Consider the following 26,120-nt stretch of genomic DNA (forward strand, 5'->3'; position numbering starts at 1 on the left):
GCATGATACAGTAACTCAGTTTTACAGAGGCTAGGCTAATATGACGAAACTGCAATCAATATTATACAGACCACAAAACAATGACCTAGATTGGTTAAATTCTTTAAAAAATCAAACCTAATTGGATGTCTTAAGAATACTGTGAAATCACTGATATCTGCGGCATTTTAATTTTTGTGGTATCCATATTGGTTCGAAATATAACGTAATCTACATCTACGTTTTTCAAACTTACAATCTCTTTGTTTAACATAATAAGATTTATTTCACACAAATATCATGAATAGTTTTAATATATGATACCACAACATTATTATATCAAAAATTCTTTCATATGACATCAGTATTCTACAATGACATCATGTTGACTCAAGGGACATTTTCTCGTGTTATGGCCCAAATTCATACTGTCAAGAATGCAGATAATGTCATGTGATAAAACTGACTGGACAATGCATTGTAAAGACTGAAAAAATGAAATCAAACTGAATCAAATCTGTTTGTGTGATTGATGAAGTGTAACACCAAATGAGTCTTATATAATGGTGGCTTGTTTGAACAGAATATCAGTAAATACATTTCCAATAATCACCTAAAATGATCTATAACTGTTTGCCTATGTACTTTAAGTAAAAAAAAAAAACAAAACAACACTTTAACTACAAAATGAAGTATTATATACCAATTTTCATTATGACCACAAAAATTGGTGCCAACAGAATTGAATGATTTCATAGCAAGCTACCTTTTGACCTTTCAGCTATTGTCTCCTCAAAGCCTTCTGATTCTCCAACTGTTAAGGTATCTAATTCACAGAGAGAACTTCTTGTAACTTAGAAAATCAGTGCATTAATTACTTGACTGAATATAAGATGCACTTTACTGCCAATGGTTTCAAGATCTACACTTTTTCTTCTGCTAGCGATTTCATGCAAACAACACAGACTTAGATCTGTGTAATAACAGAACTGGGTCTACATCTATACTGCTTTCAGCTGGACAAATGTCCTTTTGTTTTCATTTTTTCAATAAAAAATTTTGTACATGTTTTAACTTTAGAAAGCTACAGAAAACATCTTAAAACTCATGAAAAAGGATATTGAAATATTTTAGAAATATTCATAAAGATACAGAAATAAACCCCAAACAATGTACAGCTACATTAATATTTGTAACGGCTGTACATTATTTGCATGATGTTTATAATCATTTTATTATCTTAAAAGGAAAATTCATGAAAAACATCAAGATATGCACTGTCAGTAGAAAACAAACAGATAATTCAGACTAAGCATCACTTTCATTGCAATCTGTGTGCATGCTTCACTTACAATGTTGTTCTTCCACATACATTTATTATAATTGTATATACTCACTTATAAGATTAGTCCACCTGCAAACTGCATAGACCCAGATCTGCCACTGCATAATGTGCTGGCAGATCTGGGTCTGTGCAGTTTGTCATGAGTAATCAGCAGAACAAACATAGACCATGATATGCTGGTGCAATATGCTATGGCATATCAGGAGCTTTGTTTTTGCAGTTTTACTTTACTTATAAGCAAGTATATATGGTACAATACCTTGAGTTGACAAGCCTATTTCAAATTTTAAATAAAATGCTTTCTTTCTCATGTAGTACAAAATGAGGTGTGTTTTTTTATAATTTGGGCTCTTTATGTATCTGAGTTAAAATGTTTAATCAAGGACAGTCATCATCTTCTAAAAACTTTCTCGGCACAAATCTCAAGTACAAAAATACCAAAATCAGATATTTTTCAAGTTCATCTCATGGAAAATAGGTATGCTATTTAAGGAGCCCAAGGTATGATAATTTTTGTAAGTGATATATATATATATATATATATATATATATATATATATATATATATATATATATATATATATATATATGCACACACACACACACACACACACATCATAATGAGAAAATTCAAGAAAGAAGGGATAGTAAACATCCATTAAATAATATAGTGCTTTCTAATGTTTCATCTATAACTTTGGTCTAAGAAAGGAATCACAAAAGTATGAGACAATCGAACTGTTTGAATATTTTCTGAATTTTAATGAGACAGTGATTCTTAGGAATGATTTTTCATTTTAGAATTTTTAGTTTTACTTCCGATTTTGTGCTCAAGCTGTGTTGTGATTATGGGATTACTGGTATCAATTCAGGACACATAGCACACAAGTAAATGGGGTATAATGCCACCTGCCACATCTCCATTAGTTATAGCAAAGCAGGATTCTAATGAGGTGAGGTAACACAAGCATAGTTCCCAAAGAGTCTTACTGACTTATACTGCCATGTAACCTTGACAAAATTCTAATCGTCTAGAAACATCACATAGATATGTGAATACAAGCAATTTATTTCATCAATGGTGGCTTGCTGCAACTGCAATATTTAACCATAATTTATTAAATGTTCTGTTCAGAATGAAAAACATATAATTTGTTGTAAGTATTGTTGGCTAAAAAGTAGACAGGTCCAACTAACAGTTAAATGGATGATTCACCTGGCTTCCAGCTTTAAAGAAATATACTAAGTGCTAGTGACACACAGATAGGCAAAAACTTATATTTTTGATACACATGCGATCTTAGATTTCTCTAAAGGTGTGATAATTATAAACGTTTAACAAGATTTTGAATACTGTTCTCATCAATGGATTAATGAAGGTCTATGTACCTGATGGTCTCTTTGTAGCAGATGGTCGCCTGGGTGCAGATGCTTTATCACTAGACTTGCCAGAGGCCCCTCTCTCACTGGATGGTGGAGTTGGTTGCTTGATTTCTGGCACCAACATATTTGCAATAGCTGAGGGTGGAGCTAAACCTCCCTGGTCATCTTGATAAAAGAACAAAAATAAAATGATAAATAAGTCTGCTGAAAGAAAAATAATAACTGTGATTCATTATTTTTCAAGAGGTTCATGTACCAGTGTTTATGGACTTCATGGCTGAAACAAACCACAAATCTTTACAACTCAGTGAATACTGATCCTTCTGTGGAAATAACAGCACACATTCCCCACTATGCTGAGAAAAATGTCACTTTTTTCATAAAAGCACAAAAATGAATGTCCACGAAAATAAGCATGTTCAAAGTATTATGAAACCTGGGGGCAAATTCCTTGTTAACTTGCGGTCCGTATTAACCCTATGCTATAATGATTTTATTATGACACATCTGGGTCAAGGTTGTTCAAAGGTAAAGCTACTCTCTTCTTATCAATGATCACATGTTGCCCATATAAAGCATCTGCTTTAATGATTATGCCATAGCGCATTAATTGTTAGAAGTAGGCTACACACTTATTAATATGGTTAATAAAGATGCAGTAAGCAACTCAGAACCACTGTATAATTAAATTGTTATGAATTTCCAAATGCAACTTATCCTTGATTTAACAAGAACTGATAAGGGAAGTATATTATCATGCTTTGTTAGTTTAGTTAACATGGACAATAATGTTTTTATGAATTCACATTCTCCACTACTTCAGAAGCAACCCAAACTGACTGTGTAATTGTCCTCAACACAAAGTAAATTACTGCTTGTACCTTTGTGTTCTGCCTCTGATTCCTCCAATGGGGGATGTTCAAGCCGTTCTTTAGCCAGTTCTTCTTCATGCTGAGTTCGCACCAAAGCCACTGCAGCCGCCTGATTCAGCTTGTTGGCTTCCAGATAAGCCATCTCGGCACCAATTTCATTGTTCACGGAGTCATAAAACAGGCCTGGGGTTATTAATAATGGTATGAATTAATCTAAGTTTCTCTTAACACTTTAATATGTATTGCTACAACTTTTAGTCCATCTATCATTCTGTATAATCTCAAATCATAGCAATAAAAAAAATGATAAACATTTCTTACTTAACATAGTTTAGACTCGTATGCTGTTTGGTGATTTCTTGTCTAGCATAATACAGGCTAGAACACTGTTTGATGATTTCTTACCTAGCATAATCCAGACTAAAATGCTGTTTGGTGATTTCTTACCTAACATAATCCAGACTAAAATGCTGTTTGGTGATTTCTTACCTAGCATAATCCAGACTAAAATGCTGTTTGGTGATTTCTTACTTAGCATAATCCGGACTAAAATACTGTTTGGTGATTTCTTACCTATCATAATCCAGACTAAAATCCTCTTTGGTGATTTCTTACCTAGCATAATCCAGACTAAAAAACTGTTTGGTGATTTCTGACCTAGCCTAATCCAGGCTAGAATGCTGTTTGGTGATTTCTTACTAAGCATAATCCAGACTAGAATGCCGTTTGGTGATTTCTTACCTAGCATAATCCAGGCAAGAATGCTGTTTGGTGATTTCTTACTAAGCATAATCCAGACTAGAATGCCGTTTGGTGATTTCTTACCTAGCATAGTCCAGGCAAGAATGCTGTTTGGCTGTACACATGTTGCTGCTTCAAAGAATGTCTCTGCTGCTTCATGCTTTTCCAGTAATGTGCACACCACTCCATAAAGAAGTAATCTACAAAATTAAAGAAGCTTGTCACTATGGAGGATATAAAAAAGCAAAGACTTAACAGGTATCAGTATGCAACTATGTTTTTTAAAATTGATAATTACTTCAAATTTTAAAACTGAAAATTGCAACACACTGTGATAAATAGATGGTTTAAAAGACATGAGGCCTCTCAAAAGGGGCACATTATGGTATACATATAGGAATCTGGCGGAGGATGGGATCACTTCTTGACAGTGGGTGCAATGTTTAATGAGGGACTTTACACAAACATATAAGATATGCAATAAAATATTTTGATGTTACACATTTATCCATAGTTTATGATGTACAGGGATTCAATGGAACAAGGAATGCAGTGACCGATCATCTCTGAACACCAATCTAATTCTTTTAGTAATCAATAATTTAATAAATGTAGTTGATGACCGTCACACTGATAGTGTCCTGTAGATACTTTTTTTTGGGTGTTAAATGTGCTCTTATTACATCGAAAAAATCCAATTCTGTGTTTGTAAAACATGTACATGTATCTCCATGCTTCCCTGTTTTTGTTCTCTGCCTGTTGGGTAAGTCCCCAAGATTAAGGCCTGCCCAAAGTCTAAATGTCAGTTGAGTATGTGTACTTGTCTTTCATATCCAGTAATGATTTACATCATTACTGGTTGGAATCAAGCTATGGCCCAGGGAATTAGTCAAATAGTGAGTAAGGATGGGCTCCAGGGCCTGTGTCAGCTGCATGTATAATTTGCCTTTTTATGCTTGGTATGGTCATATAGTGGGGATCTTAGTTATGACCTTTGGATTATGTCCCTTAGGGTAAGAATAAACCCTGGGGTCAGTGTCAGTTGTATGTATAATTAGCCTTTCCATTACCAGTACATATATCTGTGATCATAGGGTGGGGATGTCAATAATGATTTACGTTAGTACCCTGGGCCTAAGCCCTTAGAGGCAGTGAAAGATCTTCAGGCGTCCCAGTCTTATATGTGTTGAAACTTGGGTCATTGATCACACATGCCAGTTCTTAGACATGTGAAATATTGACCTCAAGAGCTATTTAATATTTATTTTAATTCACCCCTACCATTCTACCCCTACTACCAAAGGCATGATCAAAATTCTAAACATGTTGGCACAATCTACACCCACCAGGCTATCACTGAACCAAGATTCATGTGTCTAGCTTTGGCAGTGTATGAGGAGTTAACTGACATTAGGTACATACTGCATAATAACACACAGATGGACTGTATCAAAATATCCTTAAATGTGTAATGATATACAAAATTATAAGGAATAACACACAGATGGACTGTATTATAATATCCTTAAATGTGTAATGATATACAAAACTATAAGGAATAACACAGAGATGGACTGTATCACAATATCCTTAAATGTGTAATGATATAAAAAAAACTATAAGTAATAACACAGAGATGGACTGTATCAAAATGTCCGTAAATGTGTGATGATATAAAAAAAAAATATAAGGAATAACACACAGATTAACTGTATCACAATATCCTTAAATGTGTAACGATATAGAAAACTATAAGGAATAACACAGAGATGGACTGTATCACAATATTCGTAAATGTGTGATAAGTAAAAAAAAACTATAAGGAATAATACACAGATTAACTGTATCACAATATCCTTAAATGTGTAACGATATAGAAAACTATAAGGAATAACACAGAGATGGACTGTATCACAATATCCTCAAATGTGTGATGATATACAAAACTATAAGGAATAACACACAGATAGACTGTATCATAATATCCTTAACTGTGTGATGATAAAAAAAAACAATGAAGAATAACACAGATGGGCTGTATCCTTAAATGTGTGATGATATGCAAAACTATAAGGAATAACACAGAGATGGACTGTATCAAAATGTCCGTAAATGTGTGATGATAAAAAAGACAATAAAGAATAACACAGATGGGCTGTATCACAGTATCCTTAAATGTGTGATGATATACAAAACTATAAGAAATAACACAGATGGCCTGTATCAAAATATCCCTTAAAAGTGTGATCATATACACAATTATTAGGATTACCAAGAACATAGCAGAAGGGATGGAAGATCCAAGAGACAGTGTCAATACAACAATAGTAGTGAATACACTGATTAATCATAGTTTGACATTATCAACGTGATACCTGCAGAGAAAAGTTAGGTAATCCAAGAGGTTGACTTAAAGAATCTAAAAACTCAGTCAAAATATTAAGGATGGAAAGATTATGGTATTTTTTGATAATGTTTAAGAATGTTGGGAGCTAGCTAAAGTTAAATAATAATAATAATAATAATAATAATAATAATAATAATGATGATAATAATAATAAAATTGATGTTTGACCAGGTTACTGGTATACGCAGTGTGGATCATGTGGAAAGCACATGGCATGCAAGCAAATACAAGTATATTATAATCACTTGAAACAATTTAGTTTTATTGTAGATGGTATAGACTTTGTGCATTGTTGGCATACAGTTGTTGCCATACTGGAGGATTAATATTTACACCAATTTACATTCTGCAGGTGTGATAGCAGGAATATATGTGGACGTTTCTGTATCATATAACTTTAATTGATTTCCAACTTGTTGCAATGATCCATGTATTAAAATGCAATTTTGAAGATTTTATTACTTGGGTAATTAAGATAAAAGTGATGAATTTTGACTTTTATTTACAAGGACAATTAAATATATAAGTAATAAATTCAACATTTAATTACAAGCACAAGTAAATGTAAAAGTGATGAATTTTGGCATTCAATTACAAGCCTAATTAACTACAAGTGATGAATCTTGGCAAACATAAAGCACACAGAATTTGTTCAAAAATGATGATAGCTGTGACACAGCCATTGTAGAAAAAGTTAGCTATCATGCAGCAGTTCATATGTTGGAATAAAAGCTAAATACCCATCGAGATTCTTCTGATCTACTGCTATACATTCCTTGAAACATTCTTCAGCCTGAAAATTTTTTAAACAAATAAAAAGTATGAATATACAGCTAAGAAATGTAAAGTTATGGAGTAAAACCTAGATTTCATAGACAAAACTGACAGCCAAAACTGATTGGTAAATTATGCATGTACCAGTCTTATTTGAAATTTTATAAGTGTCTTATGTCTGACAGAGTAATGTGTCTTTATATTAGACAGGAAATGAGAAAAATAATTCCACAGAATGGTCAGATGTATTTATCATGGGTTGATCAAACAAATAATTATAATTCTTCTAATCACTCATCACCTAACCATAACAAAGATGTGTACAAATGGAATGGATAATCAAAATTTGCTGCAATTTTAGGTACCTTTTAATATTTGGCATTTACTGATATTAATTAATCTGTGAATTCAGATAAAGCTGATTAAAATGCAGCATTAAGTACTGTAATTTTCTGTACACTCTTGTTTTCTATTCATTGGCAAAGCTTATGGAAATAATTATAAATATTCCAGACAACGGACTATAGAGGAGAGGGCTTCTGATAGAGTAATCTGGACCCAGTTATCTTACCTTAGTTACATCATTAACGTATAAACAGAAGGTTCCATACTCTAGCCAATGACTAGGATCATTCTTGTTCCTTGCAATGCGCTGAAAAATGATAGAGATCAAGAAGAGCAGTTATAAATATAAATTTAACTTGCAGGGATCAATACACATTCTGAATAAAATACTGTGTATATATATATATATATATATATATATATATATATATATATATATATATATGCTTTGAGTCCAACTGCAAACTATATAGTTCCAGATCTGCTGTCATATAATGCATGGCAAATCTGGGTCCATGCAGTTTGTTATGGGTAACCCTGTGGAACAAAAACCAGAGACCCTAATCTGCTAGCACATTATGTGATGGTAGATCAGGGTCTATGTTGTTTGCAGTTGGACCCACCTTATCAGCAAATACATACAACAGTAATGGTGTACTTTATTTACATTTAAAGTCTGTAAATACAAGAAGCACAATATTCTTCTGATTGTTTTTTTTGGTGTTGTTTTAGTATTGAAAGCTCATCATTTTGCAGATGTTCTTGCATCATGTCCTTCTGAGTACAAATTAAGCTAGTAAAGTATATCAAGCTTGAATTAATGCAGAAATATTCTAATCAAGATAAAAGAATTCTTTTAAATGAAGACATATATTTGGTTTAAGTTTCTACCTAATTATTATTGTCAATGATAAGCTTACGGAAACAATGAAGACGTTCAGACACTGCAGAATTGCATAATTGTTCATAATCACCTCTTGGTAATATTTTGCAGCCAGTTCATAGTTCTCATTGACTTCAGCCTCCCGAGCAAAATGTTTGAGCTGGGCAGAGTCTGTGATTGGGGCAGGTACAGGGGGTTGATCCTCGAGTGCAAGGACCTTCCCCAGGGACTCATGCATCTGGTCTATTAGATACACATACAGCTCACTAAGGAATGTCTGAAGTAAAAAAAAATAACACCATTCCATGAAAAGGAAACATTATTTGTAAATTATACAGTTTTTGGCATTATTGAATTTTACAGTATTTGTTACATTAAACATGTCTGCAACATATAATTTCAATTAATTTACAAAATATAGCAAAACCTGTACAAAATAGGCACTAAAGGGACACAACAGCTCAAATTGTATGGGCAGATGTCAATAAAATAAAAGTTTAAATAAAAAATGAAACTCAGAAAAGGGATGGTTTTAATAATGTGGCACATACCTGTAGTTCTTGTCTATCCTCGAAATTGCTGGTCTTCAGATATTTCTCTCTTACAATCTTGACCACAGCATGTTTCAGCTGCTCTTTAAAAGCAAAATATTTCCCAGAGGAGTTCAGTTCATATAACAATTTCTGTCTTCTGAAAAAGAGAGATATATATTCCTTGACCTAAAGTAGTAGTACATGGTTGCCTAGTTTACCCTGGGTAACACTGTGCATGTACTGAACAGCAGCATTGAGCTTGCTTTGTATTTTTCTGATCTCAAGTTTAGTCCCCTGTTTTTTTAAATACGCAATGGTTTTGGTCAATCTGTCAAATGCTTCATGGCATTTACTAATAGTTTCTTAGGTTTGAGAATTCTTTTACATCTACAACAATCTTATGCTAACATCTGAATAAACAGTAATTATTGCTATCCTCATATAATGTGCATTGTTACACTCTCCTTAGAGGGCCTCAAGGGAGAATATTCCTTGACTAACGAGTCACCCTCTATAAATAAAGCATTATTATTATTATTATTATTATTATCAGTAACATGCTGTATATGTTATTCTGGGACTCCTCTTTTGGTTACAGCTTACATGCAAGTTAAGCATTCCCACATGCATGCCTTGTGGTATGGAAGCAACTGCTTAAAATCTACCAGCACACCTGTCTGTTTTCTCATTACCTTCTAACTTTGTGGGTTAAATCATATCAAAAATGGGTACCTTCTAACTTTGTGGGTTAAATCAGTAGCAAAAATTGGTACCTTCTATCCCTGTGGTTTAAATCATCGAAAATGAGTCTTACTTATGCTTAAGGTTCTTTTCCAGAGTTCTGCAGTTTCGCATAAGGTTCAAAATGTTTAAAAAATTGTATTCAACTAGTTATCTCCACTTGTAATCCCATTATAAAAAAGAAATATTTATATTCTAGGAGATTTTTAAAGAACCTACCATTGTCTTTATTATTATATTTTAAAGATGGGGGGATTTAGATTTGAGATAAGCAATTAGGCTTTACATTAACGTGCATCTCATAGATGATTGTTAAGTCTGCTTGGTTAATTTTACTTTCTGAACTTCAGGGGTATATTACGTAAGGCACCAACAGATTTGGATCTGCGTTATTTGTCCTACTAATTGCTCCTAACAAGCTGCATAGACCCAGATCTGCTAGTGCATTATATGCAGTTTGCAACTGGAATCAACTTATAAATGAGAATACTCAGTAAGTGAGAAAGGATACATCTAACATATCTAAATCCATGCCATTTAATGTGCTAAGCATTTCCCTGCAAATGGAATAGACCTGCTAATCCATCATTTAATGAGCCTAAGCCTAATTAGAGATGTCTTACATCATGGTCATTTATACAAGCATGATCAACAGACAAGCAAAGTATCAGGAAGTTACCTTGACTCCATTGATTCCACTGAAACTGTTTCTAAAGATTTAAAATCATCACCAAACAAGTCCCTGTAAGAAAGAAGATTATATATATATATATATATATATATATATATATATATATATATATATATATATATATATATATATATATACACACATATACAGTGAAGCTATTTAAAAAATACTTTCAAATTAAAGACATTTTCAGATATAGCAAAATATATATCTAACTAAATATCCTGGTGATGCAAATTATGCACAATTTATTAAAAGTGTAATATAAATTACTGTAAAATCTAATTGCCGCTTTCAAGAATGGTTTGAATCCCTGCCATCACTAAAAAAAAGGTATCAAAATCTGGCTTGAACCAGGATAAACCTTTGTCTATTCATAACAACATACACTATAAAAGACTGGTATTTCAGACTGACATCCTTATGTGGAATACACCTTACCTGAATTCTTCCAGAATAAGATTTGCCACTACTGCAACCTGATTGTGATAGTCTTCAACAGCCTAAAATATATAGGAAAAAAAATTTTGAATTTATTATTAGGTACTTTACACAGGAGAACTAAAATTGTGTTGCCTAAATTGTTAAGTTAAAACTGTATGATCTTAAAGATAAAAATATTATTCCTGTAGAAGTACAAGTAACTTGCTACCGTACTTTGCACATACAGTGTATATGGAATTATGTTCCCTGACAGTAAAGTCAAGATACAAATGAAATTATCTTATCACTTGTTCATGCTTGATATTTTTATCTGATACAGTCAAATAGTGTTTATTAACTCAAAATCTTCGATTTATTTGACATATTAGATCATTCCAGACCTAGTGTCTCTTTGTAACATTGCTGTCTTTAAGGAAGCTGGTAAAATGTGCAATCCTTATTACCAATAAATGTGTGAGTGGTTTGGGTTTTTAATGTGGCTTTAAATTTTTTCAGTCATACCACTATGATATCTACAGTGTGGCAGTTTATAGTCATGTCTAGCACTGAGGCATCATGTTGCAGACATGTAGCATCATGTCCTACTCAGTCAAATTATCCCAACACCAGGCCAACCAGTCCTAACACTAACTTCTTAATGCTGAGTGCCTAGCGAGGCAGCTGTTAGTACCATTTTTTAAAATCTTTGGTATGAGTTGGCCAGAGTTCTAACCTGTGACCTCCTGCATCTGACAACTAGGTCACCAGAGTGATCTCACCAATAAATATCCAAATTAACTCATAATAAAAAGGAAATATCTCAACTGATATATTAAAATGATGGATGATGTTTAATACAGTTTTCTTTTCAATTGAAAAATATATGCAATTTCGTTTTCCTCTGAAATACAATACAAGTTGTGTTAGGAAGCTGTCCACATTACAGCTTTCTGAAGAGCGAAAAGCCTGCAAGGCAATATATCTTACAGTGAGATCTGCCCAACAAAACCAGGTACTGATTGCATGTAGAAAAATACATACACCAATCCCCATGAAATACAAAATAATTAATAATAAAAAGCAATTAAAAGAATATAACAACTGCAACAGTTCCCCATCATATTCCTACAGTTGTCAACCCAAATAAGGCTTTCTCAGTAAGGCAGTCGATATTGTTTCATAAGTTTGAAAAATGTTCAGTATGGTATATTGAAATCTCATGTACTGCTATTGACAACCTAGAAATGTATTTGCGATGTTCAGAAGTTTGATCTGAAGCAGTGAAAGCAACATTATATCAAACTAAGAAGTTTGTAAAGTAAACTAACACATTAATGACCTTCAGTTCAGATTCAGAAACTGTAGCTATAAACCTCAAGGAGGTAATTGGTTTTTGCTAGATCTCTAAACTCAATTTATTCTTTGGTTTGATTCTAGTTACACATGGCAGCAGCTATCATCTCTCCTACCATGAGCATTACCATATCAACACATGATTTCCAGTACAGTAAATGTAAGTGTTGCCTTTCCTGCTATTTTCCCCAAGCACAGCCATGAATCTAATATCGTTTTTTTCATACTTCTGTGCTGACTTTGAATATTTTAAGAGACTGACTGACCCTTTCACCTCACCATGTTTTCATTAAAGATAAGGCTATAATGTAAAAGCAAAAGCTTGTTCATGCAGATGTTTAGCATGAAAAACATGGGCAAATTATAGTGTCTGAAGTACCCTGTTAAAAGCTAGTCTGCTTCTCTGACAAACTCCAATGAATCTAATACGAAAAACATGATCTGGACCAAACCCAAACAAACCAATATACAGATTTGACCACAATGATTGTATATTTGCATTTTTTGCTATTATTCCTTAAGTCCAGAATTTAAGCATCATTTCAGTGAAGCTCATGGTCAAATTGCAAGAGATGGCAGGTCTGTATTTAAAGGAGACCCTCAATAACCTCTTCCATGACATGACCCATCTTCCTGCCATGGCTATTTTTTAATGTTTTTCTAATTTCATGTTGTTTGTTTTTGTAATAATATTATTATGTTTTTTATCTTATAGGTGTTGTCTAATGTTGTAAAGCGCTTAGAGCTTCTAAAGATTAGGCGCTATACAAAGTCCTCATTATTATTATTATTACATAGATGAGGCTTCCTTAGCCAATATTTGAAACCACTTACCCCTCCCAGGACCACAGAAGATGGAACAAAGGATGACACCCCTCTCAGAGATGGTTACCACGGGGCAACATAATTACCATATATACTCACTTATACAATGAAGCCAACTGCAAAATGCACAAACCCAGATCTGCCATGGCATATTACTCCAGCAGATCTGGATTGGTACAGTTTATTAGGAGTAATCAGTAGAACAAACAACACAGACCCTGATTGTTAGGCCTTTAAACTATAACAGATCAAGACCATTGTTGTTTGCAGTATGACCTGACGTATGAGTATATTATGGTACACAATTTCATTAATTTCCACTCAAAGGTTCAAAACATACATACAGACAGACAGAGAGTGAATCACAACATCTCTGATGCTTTTTGAAAAACTACATGGATAATAAAACTTAATTGAACATGACAGAGCTCAAAGATAATTAAAAATGGAGTTTCTTTGACATCAATAATTCTAAATAGAAACATACTCTTTGTGCTCCATCTGTGCGCTTGGGAAACAAGGGGCGTGGTGGAATGTACTCAGCAACCCTGAAAAATATTACATACATTTTACAAATTTAGTCAAATTTTACAATAGATTTAATCTCTGCTGTAAATAATTTTGCTGTTTCATTAGATAACTAATACTTTTTTATATGACTTTAAAATATTTGATAAAAGTATTGCTGGAAAAACCTATGAACTACAGAGATGGGAGACAATAAAATGCAAGAACTGTAAAGTATTTAAATGTCCCACTGCAAAAGTGCTTCATTTTAAAAAGTATTCAGGATAGGTAAAATATATGCAGCATTCTTATATCTGCATACCTACCAAAACACATCACATGAAAATGTAATATTTTTAATACCAAACTCCCTTACATGGTCATGTTTATAAAAATATATAACAATTTTTTTAGTACAAAAATGGGGGAAACCTTTCCTGACACTGTAACCTGTAGCCAAAATAATAAGTACATAGTTGTGATTCATACAGTTTCACAATTATCGATCAGGGAATACTATTTCCAGGGAATACTATTTCCCTTGGCAGTTTACACAGCTAGCTGTCACATAGGCAATTACCTTGTATAATGTAAAAGTGGTCGAGATAAGCAACCACCTCCCCACAGACTATTCAACTGACTGACAACAGCTAAGGAGATTTTGTGTTTTCTATACTTTTGAGCACTGCTGTGGGAGAGTTCATTTAAGTTAATTTGCATAGGTAAAGTATGTGCAGTGGAACAAGACAATTTGTTTGAAGGTCTGTAAATTGGAGATGCATGTTGAAAAAACAGAAGTTATTACACTTTGTTGCCTAGAATGAAAATTTTTGGAACCCTCGTTATTAAAGGTTATTTGCTTGTTCATAATCCATGGCATCATTCCTTTGAAGCTGATTTTACTTCATATATAAAATACAAAATGTGATAATTGTTAGTTGAAATTGTAAAGCTAGCAGAGTGGAAGTGTGATTCATTTTGAAGGCAAATGTCAAAACTCAGAGAAGGCTGAGCTGTCTGTGAAGCAAACAAAACTCAGCAAAATTAAGTTTCAGAATTCCTGGTTGATGGAGACTAAGTAGCTAAAAAGGGGAGCATTTTGAACTTTAGCTACACTACAAGTACCATACTGACATTAGTTATCTGAATATGACATCAATCAACACAGCAGCACCAGCCTGAATATGACATCCATTAACACAGCAACACCAGCCTGAATATGACATCCATTAGCACAGCAACACCAGCCTGAATATGACATCCATTAACACAGCAACACCAGCCTGAATATGACATCCATTAACACAGCAGCACCAGCCTGAATATGACATCCATTAACACAGCGACACCAGCCTGAATATGACATCCATTAACACAGCAACACCAGCCTGAATATGACATCCATTAACACAGCAGCACCAGCCTGAATATGACATCCATTAACACAGCGACACCAGCCTGAATATGACATCCATTAACACAGCAACACCTACCAGACTCAGGAAATGTGGAGAAAGAGCATTTTTAATGTTCAGAAAAATTCAGCAAAACCTTTGGAGAAGTTTGAACGACAGTACCATCCAGTCTCTAATGAGTGCTAAGAAGAACAGAAACTTGCAATACATTCAATGTACTGCTGAGAGCAGCCATGTTAGCAACAGCAAGTTAAAAAGGTATCCAACATACCAAACAATTTTACAAACACTAAATTTATGTATTTAATGTCTGTGTGGTTGGGATTATATGAGTATGTGTGTGTTAATGATATACGACAAAGCTATGTCTGACAGCTATATTTTTTTGGTTGGAAGTGCATTAAATACTTTAATGAAAACATATATTTTCTTTACTTTTAATTCAATACCTGGATTTCCATTCAGTTTCTTCAGGCCAAAATAAGCAGAAAACTTATTATTATTTGTACAGTGTCTCTTATTTGGGTCACATGCATGGACCCCCTCCTATTTTGGGACAACCAAACACTTTTTGCATGTCAAAAACCCCACAACTCTGTCTGGAAGGGTGGCAGGTAGGTAGTTATCCTGAATCTTACTTGGAAGATAAACTCTTGGAAGGCTGTAAAATCTTGTGTAATATTCACATCTATTAATGATTTGTTTACAATTCTGACAGACTACATTACTATTAAATATTAGTATTATAGTGAATTCTTTTATTTTCAATGAAATCAATTTTCATTGTTCAGCAAAAAATGACAATTATGTTTGCTATTCAAATTTTGATTGAAGAATACATCTTACTGCTTCCATGGAAAGTTCACTGTTCACTGGATCCTCAGATCTGTTGTTTATACCAACTACAATATACAAAACTAGTTGGCGCCTAATGAAGAAAAAAGTGAATGTACGCTATGTGATATTTCTGGATGTGGAGACAACTTGTGACCATATGTACCTGCGTGCAAGTTCCTCTGGGGGCCTTTTGGGGATGAGTGGCCTGGTGAGTGAAATTTCAATCAAGATGTAGGACTTTGCATCAACATACTGTTGACCCTCAGCATTGACTGGTGCTTGGTTCTCAACCTCTGACCCTGCATCTGACTTGGCGACAGTTCCTGACGCCTGAAAAATCGGGACACAGTCTACATAATATACAAATACATCAAAACTTGAGGTAAAAGAATCATCCCAAGTATAATCTGACCATCAAAATTCATTATCACTATATTAAACTTTATAGACATTATGTTGTGCCAAGAAATAAATGTTTCATTGGATAGATAATGGTCCATGAAGCACGATATTTATCTGTGGCCCCTTGTGATATTTAAAACATCTCATTGACAAGTTGGTTAAAATATTTAACATTTTAATAGGAAAAGATCTCTGGGTTATGTAATTTTCTTCAAGAATGTGTACTGTATATATTTGCTTATAAGTCAAGTTTAAATACAAACATCACAGATGCAGATTTACATGATGTGTTGTGCGATCTGGGTCTATGCCTTTTGTTATGAGTCATAAGTAGAACAAACAACATAGAGCCTGATCTGTCATTTTGTTGTTTGCAGTTGGAACTGACCTATATGTGAATATATACGGTGCTCCTACAGATGGTAACCTTTATTAAAATGATCTGTCCACATGGTCATGCAAGCTCTGTATGTTTAATGGTCTCATGCCTGGATAGATTCAGAAATTTAAGCAATTTTGCAATGTTCCTGTTCAACCTAAGTGTAAATTTCTAGTGTAAACATTGGACAAAAATCTGAATGAATTTCATATCAATTCTCATAGTCGATTTTCAGAATGAAAGAGTATGTTAAAATAAATAATAATTCAGAAGTTTAAACTTTGTATTTATTACCAAGCATGACACGAAAAAATGTGAACAATAAACAAACATTTCTGAATACCATTATCTTGTCTCTGAAAACTCTCTCTATAAAATTTTCTGTGTTTTTGAAACTTTAATTTTATAAACTTACAATATTTAGCTGTTATTAGTTGTAAGTATGATTATGAAAACACACTTTCAGTTTTTAGTTTATATTGGTTAGTAAGATGATATTTTTTGAAAAATATATCTTAAAGATATATAATATGAAATAATGTACAAAAACTGCCCATGTTGCACGACCTGCACCACAATGACACCTCAAATATGTTACAATCTACCCACTTCCAAAAGTAACAAACTGATGTATCCTAAAAGCACCCGCATCCCTTAATTCAATGAGTCTGAATATGTGACAGATGTCTTATGATACCATTTCCTTCATGATAAGCCCAGGGTACCCACCAAAGAAATTTTTTTGAAAATGAAATGGGGTGGTAGTTTTAAATTTAACAAGTCTATGGTTACAGTTTCTCAAAGTGGGGAATGCGGTCATGTTCAGCATGGGTTGATTGTAGACAATTCAAAGAACATCTCAAACTGACAAGTACAGTATACTGTTGATTGTCCTGACAACGTCAGTTATATGGACTATTTGATGAAACAGACTAAAGGAGTGTTTTTTGGATATACTATTTCTTTGGAAAGTTATTGGTTGTACAAGCAACTAATTATCTAAACAAAATTCATGTCTCCCAATCATCCCAGAAAACTGTCTTCTAAGTCTGTTGGGACATACTTGTAATTTTTTTCAAATACTGCAACATGCTACTCTTTCATTATTTTAGCATCATATCTGACTTACGGACCAATCATTAATGGGGTGGGGTGGGGGCTGGATATTTTTTATTCTTAAATTTCATACTCTAAAATAGCTTGCAAAAATACACTTGTTCTGATTTGTAAAAAAAAATTCTTGTATCAATCATATTTGATGACAATATTAAATTTTATTTTAATTTATTTGATTTCAAAGAACAAATTATCTTGATATAAAAGAAAAATATCCTGGTGGAAAGAAAATCCCAAAATATCAGTCCCCCTACCATTAAATGGTTCAACCCTAATATCACATGTCACACATTCATGTATTAAAAACACTTAACAAAAAAAATCACCTGTTCCCTTATCAAACAATTTGATGTGGCATTACAAACATTTCATATACCATCCTCAGAATAGCCTAATAAATTGCAATGCTCCATCTAAAATTGTTGTCGGCTGAAGTGTATTAACCTTGAAAGCACTACAGAAGCACATGTTCCTCCTTTTAATCAGTGTGCATGATTTTATTTCAGGCTGTGGACACTGTAATTACCTACTGATGAGCCTCACATATCATTGGCAATATGCCTTCAATATTTTCATTGCCTTTTCTGTTTCTACCATTTTAATTTGTTGGATATGGACTTGGTTTGAAAATCAACATGGTGATCTATCTCATAATGTCCATAAATATTAGAATCCTCAAATTCTATACATACCATCAATCCATAAATATCAGATTTATTTCTGTATATTGATTTTTAGTACAAAGAGCTTTTTCTATTCAATGTCTATAGCAGATTTAAAAACTGTACACGAAAAACTCAGATAACAGTATACATGTAATCAAAGACACCTCAAATTCCTTGAAGGTTGTGTCTGTTATCATGAGGTATGGGCCTTATCAGCCAAGTTCTTAATACTAAAACTTTCCAAATACAAAACTTGGAATAAGACTAGAAAATATAAGCCTAAAGATCAAAAGTTTATCTCACTAGTACAGAAATATGATCTGTATGATGATAACATTAAGTTGGGACAGTTCAAACCTTGTGTCATGAATATAGTTATCAAATGTCATGCAAGAGGCCCAAGTGGCCCTGACATCAATCAGCTGGCAGATATCTACCTAAAAACCAAATGCCATGGGGCAATGGCCAAGAAGAGATCATCATGAAACTAAGGCAGGATGCTTTTAGTGAAATCTGATCAACTTCAGCTTACCAGTAGTCAAGAAAAAAATAATTTGAAAAGTCTTTCTACTTTTAGTAACATCAGCCGAATGTGAAAGAAGATTGATATTCATTGTATAAGTTTGAAAGGTCTTTATGAAAAGATGCATTCTGTTACACTTGCCCCTACTCTGTTATGCAATTTCATTTATAAGTAGCAGCCACCATATTTGAAAGTCGATTAGCAGCATTCTTAAGTAAGTGAAAGGTTTTCAAGTTACAATGCCTTTTGTCAAAATTTGGTCAGAAATTACATTCAGCAGTTTTGGAGAAGATATCAAAAGGTTTCTCTGTTTTAGTAATGATGGCCATATTTGATGGCAGATCATCATTATCATAACAGTCACTTTTTGAAGAAGTTGTTTGAAGATTTTTCTTTTTATAGTAGCAGTGTCCATACTTGATGACAGATTAGCATCTTTTGTAAGGACTTAATGGGCCTTTGTGACAGAATACTTTCTGTCAAATCTGGTCAACTTTTGTTCAATAATTTTAAAGAATCAGAAGTTAAAAGATCTTTCTATTTATTAGTAATGGCAACCATATTTGAATGCAGGTTAGTTTCATCTGCAAAAATCATAAGACCTTTACACAACAATGCTTTTTGCAAAGTTGGGTTGAAGTCTATCCACAGGTTTTTGAGAACAAGTTCAAAACTGCATCTGACAAATGAATCTGTGGGACAGGATTAACTGTTGAAGAACATCAGTCATACTAATATGTCACGTGATTACAATGCAAAGGCTAGATCAAAGAATCATGACTAAAATATTCAAACTTCCTACATTTTGAAATCACAGAAAATAAATTGATTTGGAGAGAATACAAGGAGTAAAAGTTTGGTATTTTTCTTATCAGGTTATATTTTGTATGTCTTAACTGTTGAGGCTTATCAGTAGGTTTATCAGGTATCCATGGTTACCTTGGGGTCATGGGCCTGATGATTTGAATGACCATGATGATCAATTTGATGATGATGATCCTACAGAAAAATACAGCAGTCAAGATTCATTAATAAATATAGCCTTAATCATTATTTGGCAAACAGCCTTCTGATGCCAATCATGTCTTACAGACAATGCTTTTTAAAATTGCAATTTTCAAAACAATACACTAGACTCCAAAGTATCAGCTTGATGGCTGTTTATTCTTTCTAACTTTCTTGCTGCACTTTTTGTTCTTCAAGAATTTCAGGAAGTCTTTGATATATATATATATATATATATATATATATATATATATATATATATATATATATATATATATATATATATATATATATATATATATATATATATATATATATGTTTATGTATTTCTTGATAGAACTGTGCTTGGAATTATAAACAATAATTTCATGACTCTGAGCTATATACATAAACTTTACACGATCATTGGAACATGAAAGTAGGCCAAAGTGATGCACTTTGCCTGGGTTGAATAGTACCCCCATCAGTAAATTTTATTGACTGTAGATGCAACAGTAAATTGAACACAATCACTCAAGTGTGCAAAATAGGCTACTGTGACCTATATTTGCTCTGATGAGTGGATGATTTTAAATACAACAGTGACAGAGAAACTGAACAAATGCAAAACCTTAACATAATCACTGAAGTATAAAAAATAGTTAAGTCTAACATAGCTTTTACTATTATGAGTAGTACCTCCATGATGAGTGTGTGTGTATGTGTGATTAAGATTTTTAATGTAGCTTTAAAACAATTTCAGTCATATCGCTACGATGTCTGCATTGTCGCAGTTTATAGTGATGCCTAGCACTGGGTCATCATGTCGCAGACATGTAGCATGATGTCCTACCCAGCCACATTATCCTGACACCTGGTCAACCAGTCCTAACACTAACCTCTTAATGCTGAGCGCCAAGGGAGGCAGCTGTTAGTACCATTTTTGTAAGTCTTTGTATGACTTGGCCTAGGATCGAACCCATGACCTCCCACATCTGAGGCAGATGCTCTAACTACTTGGCCACCGGAGCAGTACCTCCATGATGAGCATAATGTTTCATGATGGTACACACAACTGTTACAGTGACAGAGAAAATAAGCTAAAAACAAAGCTTCTATAACATAACTGCTAGAACATGAAATGTAGGTCACTGAGAAATACCTTCAACTGAGGTAAAAGGCACGCTACAAGTTTTATTATTGCACATACAGCAATAACAGAGAAAGTGAGTTAAATGCAAAAGCCTAATATAATCACAAGACTATGAGAAGTAAGACAATACAACCTATTTTTCATGGAGAAAGTAGTATCCTCCAAGATGAACAAACCCATCATGTTTCATGACTACATACATCAGTGTTGGAAAAAATTAAAAATTATATATATATATATATATATATATATATATATATATATATATATATATATATATATATATATATATATATATATATATATCAATCACTGTGACCACTAAGTTCAATCTGTGGTGAAGAATAGTACTCAGGAGTGAACATTCATCAATGACAAAGAAACTGAGCAAAATGTGAAAGTTAATATAATCATTGAGCTTGGTTTAGTGGTCACTGTGATCTACTTTAAAACAATGTAAGTAGAACCCTCCAAGGTAAAACTCCAAGATGAAAACATCTAACAATGTCAGTAAAATGGAGTTTAGATGCAAAATGTTCACATACAAACATACAAAAGTTGGTCACTGTGACCAACTTCTGCCCTCGGTGGAATGTACCTTCCAACGTGAATATACACCTATCAAGTTTCAGAATCTGATTGCTAACAACAGTATAAGGGAAAATGAGACGAAGGCAAGCACTAATGAACAGTATAAGGGAAAATAAGACAAAGGCAAGCACTAATGAACAGTATAAGGGAAAATGAGACAAAGGCAAGCACTAATGAACAGTATAAGGGAAAATGAGACAAAGGCAAGCACACTAATGAACAGTATAAGGGAAAATGAGACAAAGGCAAGCACTAGTGTGGACAATGACAGAAATGTGATCCTGATCTTTCATCTACATTTCACAGATGAAGTCAAAGTATATCTGTACAACTGCTAAATGAGAAATGAGTGCTCCATGAAAGTTTGAAATCTTATTAAAATTTATCAGATCAGGGAAAAATTTGGAATCCAGAATTACTAGCAGATCAACACAAACATAATTGGAAAGCAAAATCAGCCACTTAAACATTAACAGTACAGAAGATAAATGACAATCATCACAAAACTAGTTCCATCACTTGACAAACATGACTATGTGACTTGTATCAGTCCTGGTAAAACATTGCCAAGGCATGCAAGTTTTGAACATATAGCACTCTCTAAGACACCAAATAAAAACTGTCTAACGTAGGATGGACTCATGTTTGTACATAAGACACTCAATAAAAACTGTCTAACATATGACAGACTTGTGGAACCAAATAAAAACTGTCTGACATAGGACAGACATTTGAAGCATGCTTGTAGAAGCTGATGTATTCAAATTTAAATGCCACCTAAACCTCACTATATAATAATAATAATAATAATAATAATAAGAAGAAGAAGAAGAATATTAATGACTTAATTTAAAGAAGATAACACAATCATCCAAAGAACTAATCTACCTTGAGGCCCTCAAAATAAGGAAACATGTACTAGCATTCGAACAGGATTCCTTTAAGTGAAATTCAGAAACAAATTATAATGATCTCCCCTTTCTATGTACACTATATTTGTCCAACAAATAAGAATGAAAATGCCCTGCATTCTTTGTTATGTTCTTTCTGGACTTATTTCTTAGGAAAGATTGCATATATATGCAGAAATGGTATCATTATCTATTTTGGGTGACAGTAAAATTAAAAGCTTTACTAAAGATATACAGTAAATCAGACTATTTTGGCATTATCAAATTTTACTGAATGTTTACATTAGCAACATCAAATTATAGTAAATTACTGGTGAATATAAATACAAATACTGTGTGATATACTGGTAGCATGAATACCTAATGACAATGAACCATCTTCACATTATAGAAAAATATCAATCAGATCATTTTTAAAGTAATATATACACATTAATCAGCTCATGCAGTGGAATTACATGGCACATTTAAAAAAGTGCATACTAACATCTTGCCCCAATTATAAGCATCCTTATCTGTCTTTATGTAGTCATTAGTGTTTATCTCAATTACATCCCTTCATCATAAAACTGACCGCTCCGGTGGCCTAGTGGTTAGAGTGTCCGCATCGAATTTGTGGGGTAGTGGGTTTGATCCCTGGCTGAACCATGCCAAAGACTTACAAAAATGGTACTAACAGCTACCTCGCTTGGCACTCAGCATTAAGAGGTTAGTGTTAAGACTGGTCAGCCTGGTGTCAGGATAATGTGACTGGGTGGGACATCATGCTACATGTCTGCAGCATGATGCCTCAGTGCTAGACATCACAATAAACTGTCACACTGCAGACATTGTAGCAATATGACTGAAAAATTGTTAAAGCTACATTAAAAATCAAAATCACACACACACTCATCATAAAACTTAGCAAGCATATTTTATGCTTTTTAACACTGTGTCATTTACAGTATCTGAAGCCTATCTTAGGACATACTCCAGAAAGTGCAGATTATGCCATCCCACAAGATCAGTACTAGTCTGGAATACACATATATCGAAAATTCATTTAGATCACATTAAAAAGTATATCCACCTTGTTTCAGCATCAAATTTGCTTATTCAGTTTATTATGACTTTACTCTTTCTTAATTAATATTATTTTAATATATACTGTCACTGATAAGACATGGTAACTTGTTTTGTTAACATGTAATGTGTAAATGTCTTGACTAAATTCCCTGCTCTGCCAAATAACCAAATGGTTGGTAAAAAGTCTCTCCTCATCATTCTTGTGGGTGCTTGATCTTCTTATGAAGTTTAGATGAGCTCCTCTGTATATCAAAGAGTTCTGTATATTCATTATGAACATTTTGATGCAACACAATGATGAACATTTTTGTACAATCCACCACCATTTGAAATCATTAATGCACATTTCTACACTTATTGGCAAAGTAGATGAACTTCCTTATGATATAGTCATGATCTGGTAGAACTAGGATCCTTAATAATAATGATTTGACTTAAAAAGGGTAACACAATTAGCTAAGAACTAATCTACCTTGAGGTCCTCATGCAAAGGAATTTATTTATTTTTTATGCATCTCTGAAGCGACTGGATATAGTGGGCTCGGAAGAAGGAAATAGAGTGGGCATTTCTAACCTCAACTGGAATACTATTCCAAAACAATGTTCCAGAGTATTGGAAACTGTTTTTAAATAATTCCTTATTTGGTTTGGGAATTTTATACTGTTTGGTAGACATGGATCACAGGTGGGGATTATTGCCAGGTAGCCTATACTGGAATAGTGATTGTAAATATTGATAAGCACTATTATTGGATATCCTGTACATTAATTTGGCTTTTCTGAAATGAATTCGGTCTTTAATAAGTAATATTCATAACTAACCAGCTAAATTTTCCTTGCTTTATTTTGGGATTGATTTTAGCCCAAATGCTCTTTTTTGAAGATGTGCCAGCTTTTCTATTTTTTTATTGTTTGAATTACCCCATACTGTATTACAGTAGTCTAAATAGGGTTAATTTGTGTAACTGTTATATAATAGTTTTCTGTGCCTTTCAGGGAGAAAATGTCTTATCCTACTGAGAAGCCATAAACTTGAATTGACTTTTTTACTGATATGTTTGATATGTTCAGTTCATGATAGGTTATTATCTACCAAAACACCAAGTAGTCTATCATGACAGACCATTTGCAAATTTGTATCCTTCCATGTCAGACATAGTTCATTACTAATCACTATCACGATTTGTCCTTTTTTGCTATGTTGAGATAAGTATTATTTTAGTTATTAGCATCATCCTTAGAACCAGCTTTGTGAATAGGAGTTAATTTTGCAGTTTTCCATATTTTGGGGACAGATGAAGTTGCAATACTTAAATTGATTATGAATGTTATGCTATCTAAAACAGCAGAGGCAGAAGATTGATTGAGTCGTGGACCAATCTGATCCAGTCCTGTAGCTTTCTTGGTATCAAGTTCACTGAGACATTTTTTAACAAAGGTTTTTTATACTGGTGGATAGAGAAACATACCTCCTTAGAGATTTTGCTGCTGCAGAACTTTTTCAGTTCAATAAATTTGTTTTCTATCACTGGTTCTTTTAATTTTGTGATAATGTTGGTGACAGAATCATTGAAAACATTTGCAATGTCAGTGTCATCAGTGACTATGGTGTCATTTACCAGAAGTGAGTGAATTTTATTTGTCTGATCTCTCTTTGTTCCTCCAGTGAGTTCACTGAAGACTTTCCAAATGGAGTTTATGTTGCTCTTTTGGTTATCAAGCAATGATTGATAATAAAGCTTTTTTTAAAACTTTTTAATCATACTTTTTATTTTATTTCTCCATACTTTATATTGTACATGGTTTCCTATAGCCTTGAATTGGTCTTGTGTTTTCATAGCATCTAGGATTTCAGTAGTAACCCAATTAGGTTGGATTTCATTCTTTACTTGATGTACTTTCAGTGGCGCATGCTTAGAGACTACATCCATAAATAAGTCAGTCCACACCCTCAGAGCTTCTTCTATGTCATCCTAATTTTGGATCATATTCCATGGAACTTTATATAGGTCATTGAGAAATTGTTCTTCATTAAAAAATTTGAACTGTCTGTAAATGATTGTTTTGTGTGTATTTTTCTTATTCTCTCGCATTTAACCTTTCTTGTCAAAAAGTAGGATGGTGGTCACTAAGACCAACATTCGGTACATCAACACAAGCCACATTGTCTGATAGGCTGGTATAAATGTGATCAACAAGAGTACTTGATTCTTCTGTTACCCTTGTGGGCTCATTTACCAGTTGGACTAGGCCTAATGATTCAATGAATTCTA

The 26,120-nt window shown here is 33.4% G+C and overlaps 1 protein-coding gene across 8 annotated transcripts in view; it reads right to left on the reverse strand.

The window, feature by feature from the left end:
- Positions 1-26,120, reverse strand: part of LOC149805326 (cilia- and flagella-associated protein 70-like) — a 106,033-nt gene that overhangs the window by 22,520 nt on the left and 57,393 nt on the right. For 4 of the 8 annotated variants that reach the window (XM_089949237.1, XM_089949236.1, XM_089949234.1 and 1 more), the window contains 13 exons: positions 20,079-20,138; positions 16,218-16,384; positions 13,783-13,843; positions 11,136-11,197; positions 10,683-10,745; positions 9,281-9,419; positions 8,821-9,006; positions 8,073-8,153; positions 7,468-7,520; positions 4,405-4,520; positions 3,589-3,762; positions 2,714-2,872; positions 746-805 (listed from right to left, as the gene is read on the reverse strand). In XM_089949237.1, the coding sequence (XP_089805363.1) occupies positions 746-805; positions 2,714-2,872; positions 3,589-3,762; positions 4,405-4,520; positions 7,468-7,520; positions 8,073-8,153; positions 8,821-9,006; positions 9,281-9,419; positions 10,683-10,745; positions 11,136-11,197; positions 13,783-13,843; positions 16,218-16,384; positions 20,079-20,138 (1,381 nt within the window). The remainder of the gene's footprint in view (positions 1-745; positions 806-2,713; positions 2,873-3,588; positions 3,763-4,404; positions 4,521-7,467; positions 7,521-8,072; positions 8,154-8,820; positions 9,007-9,280; positions 9,420-10,682; positions 10,746-11,135; positions 11,198-13,782; positions 13,844-16,217; positions 16,385-20,078; positions 20,139-26,120) is intronic. The other 4 variants (XM_089949241.1, XM_089949239.1, XM_089949238.1 and 1 more) reach the window with 2 other exon arrangements.

The sequence above is a fragment of the Sinohyriopsis cumingii genome, chromosome 2 (genome assembly GCF_028554795.1).
Source record: "Sinohyriopsis cumingii isolate HCF-2022 chromosome 2, ASM2855479v2, whole genome shotgun sequence".
In the NCBI taxonomy this organism is placed as follows: Eukaryota; Metazoa; Mollusca; class Bivalvia; order Unionida; family Unionidae; genus Sinohyriopsis; species Sinohyriopsis cumingii.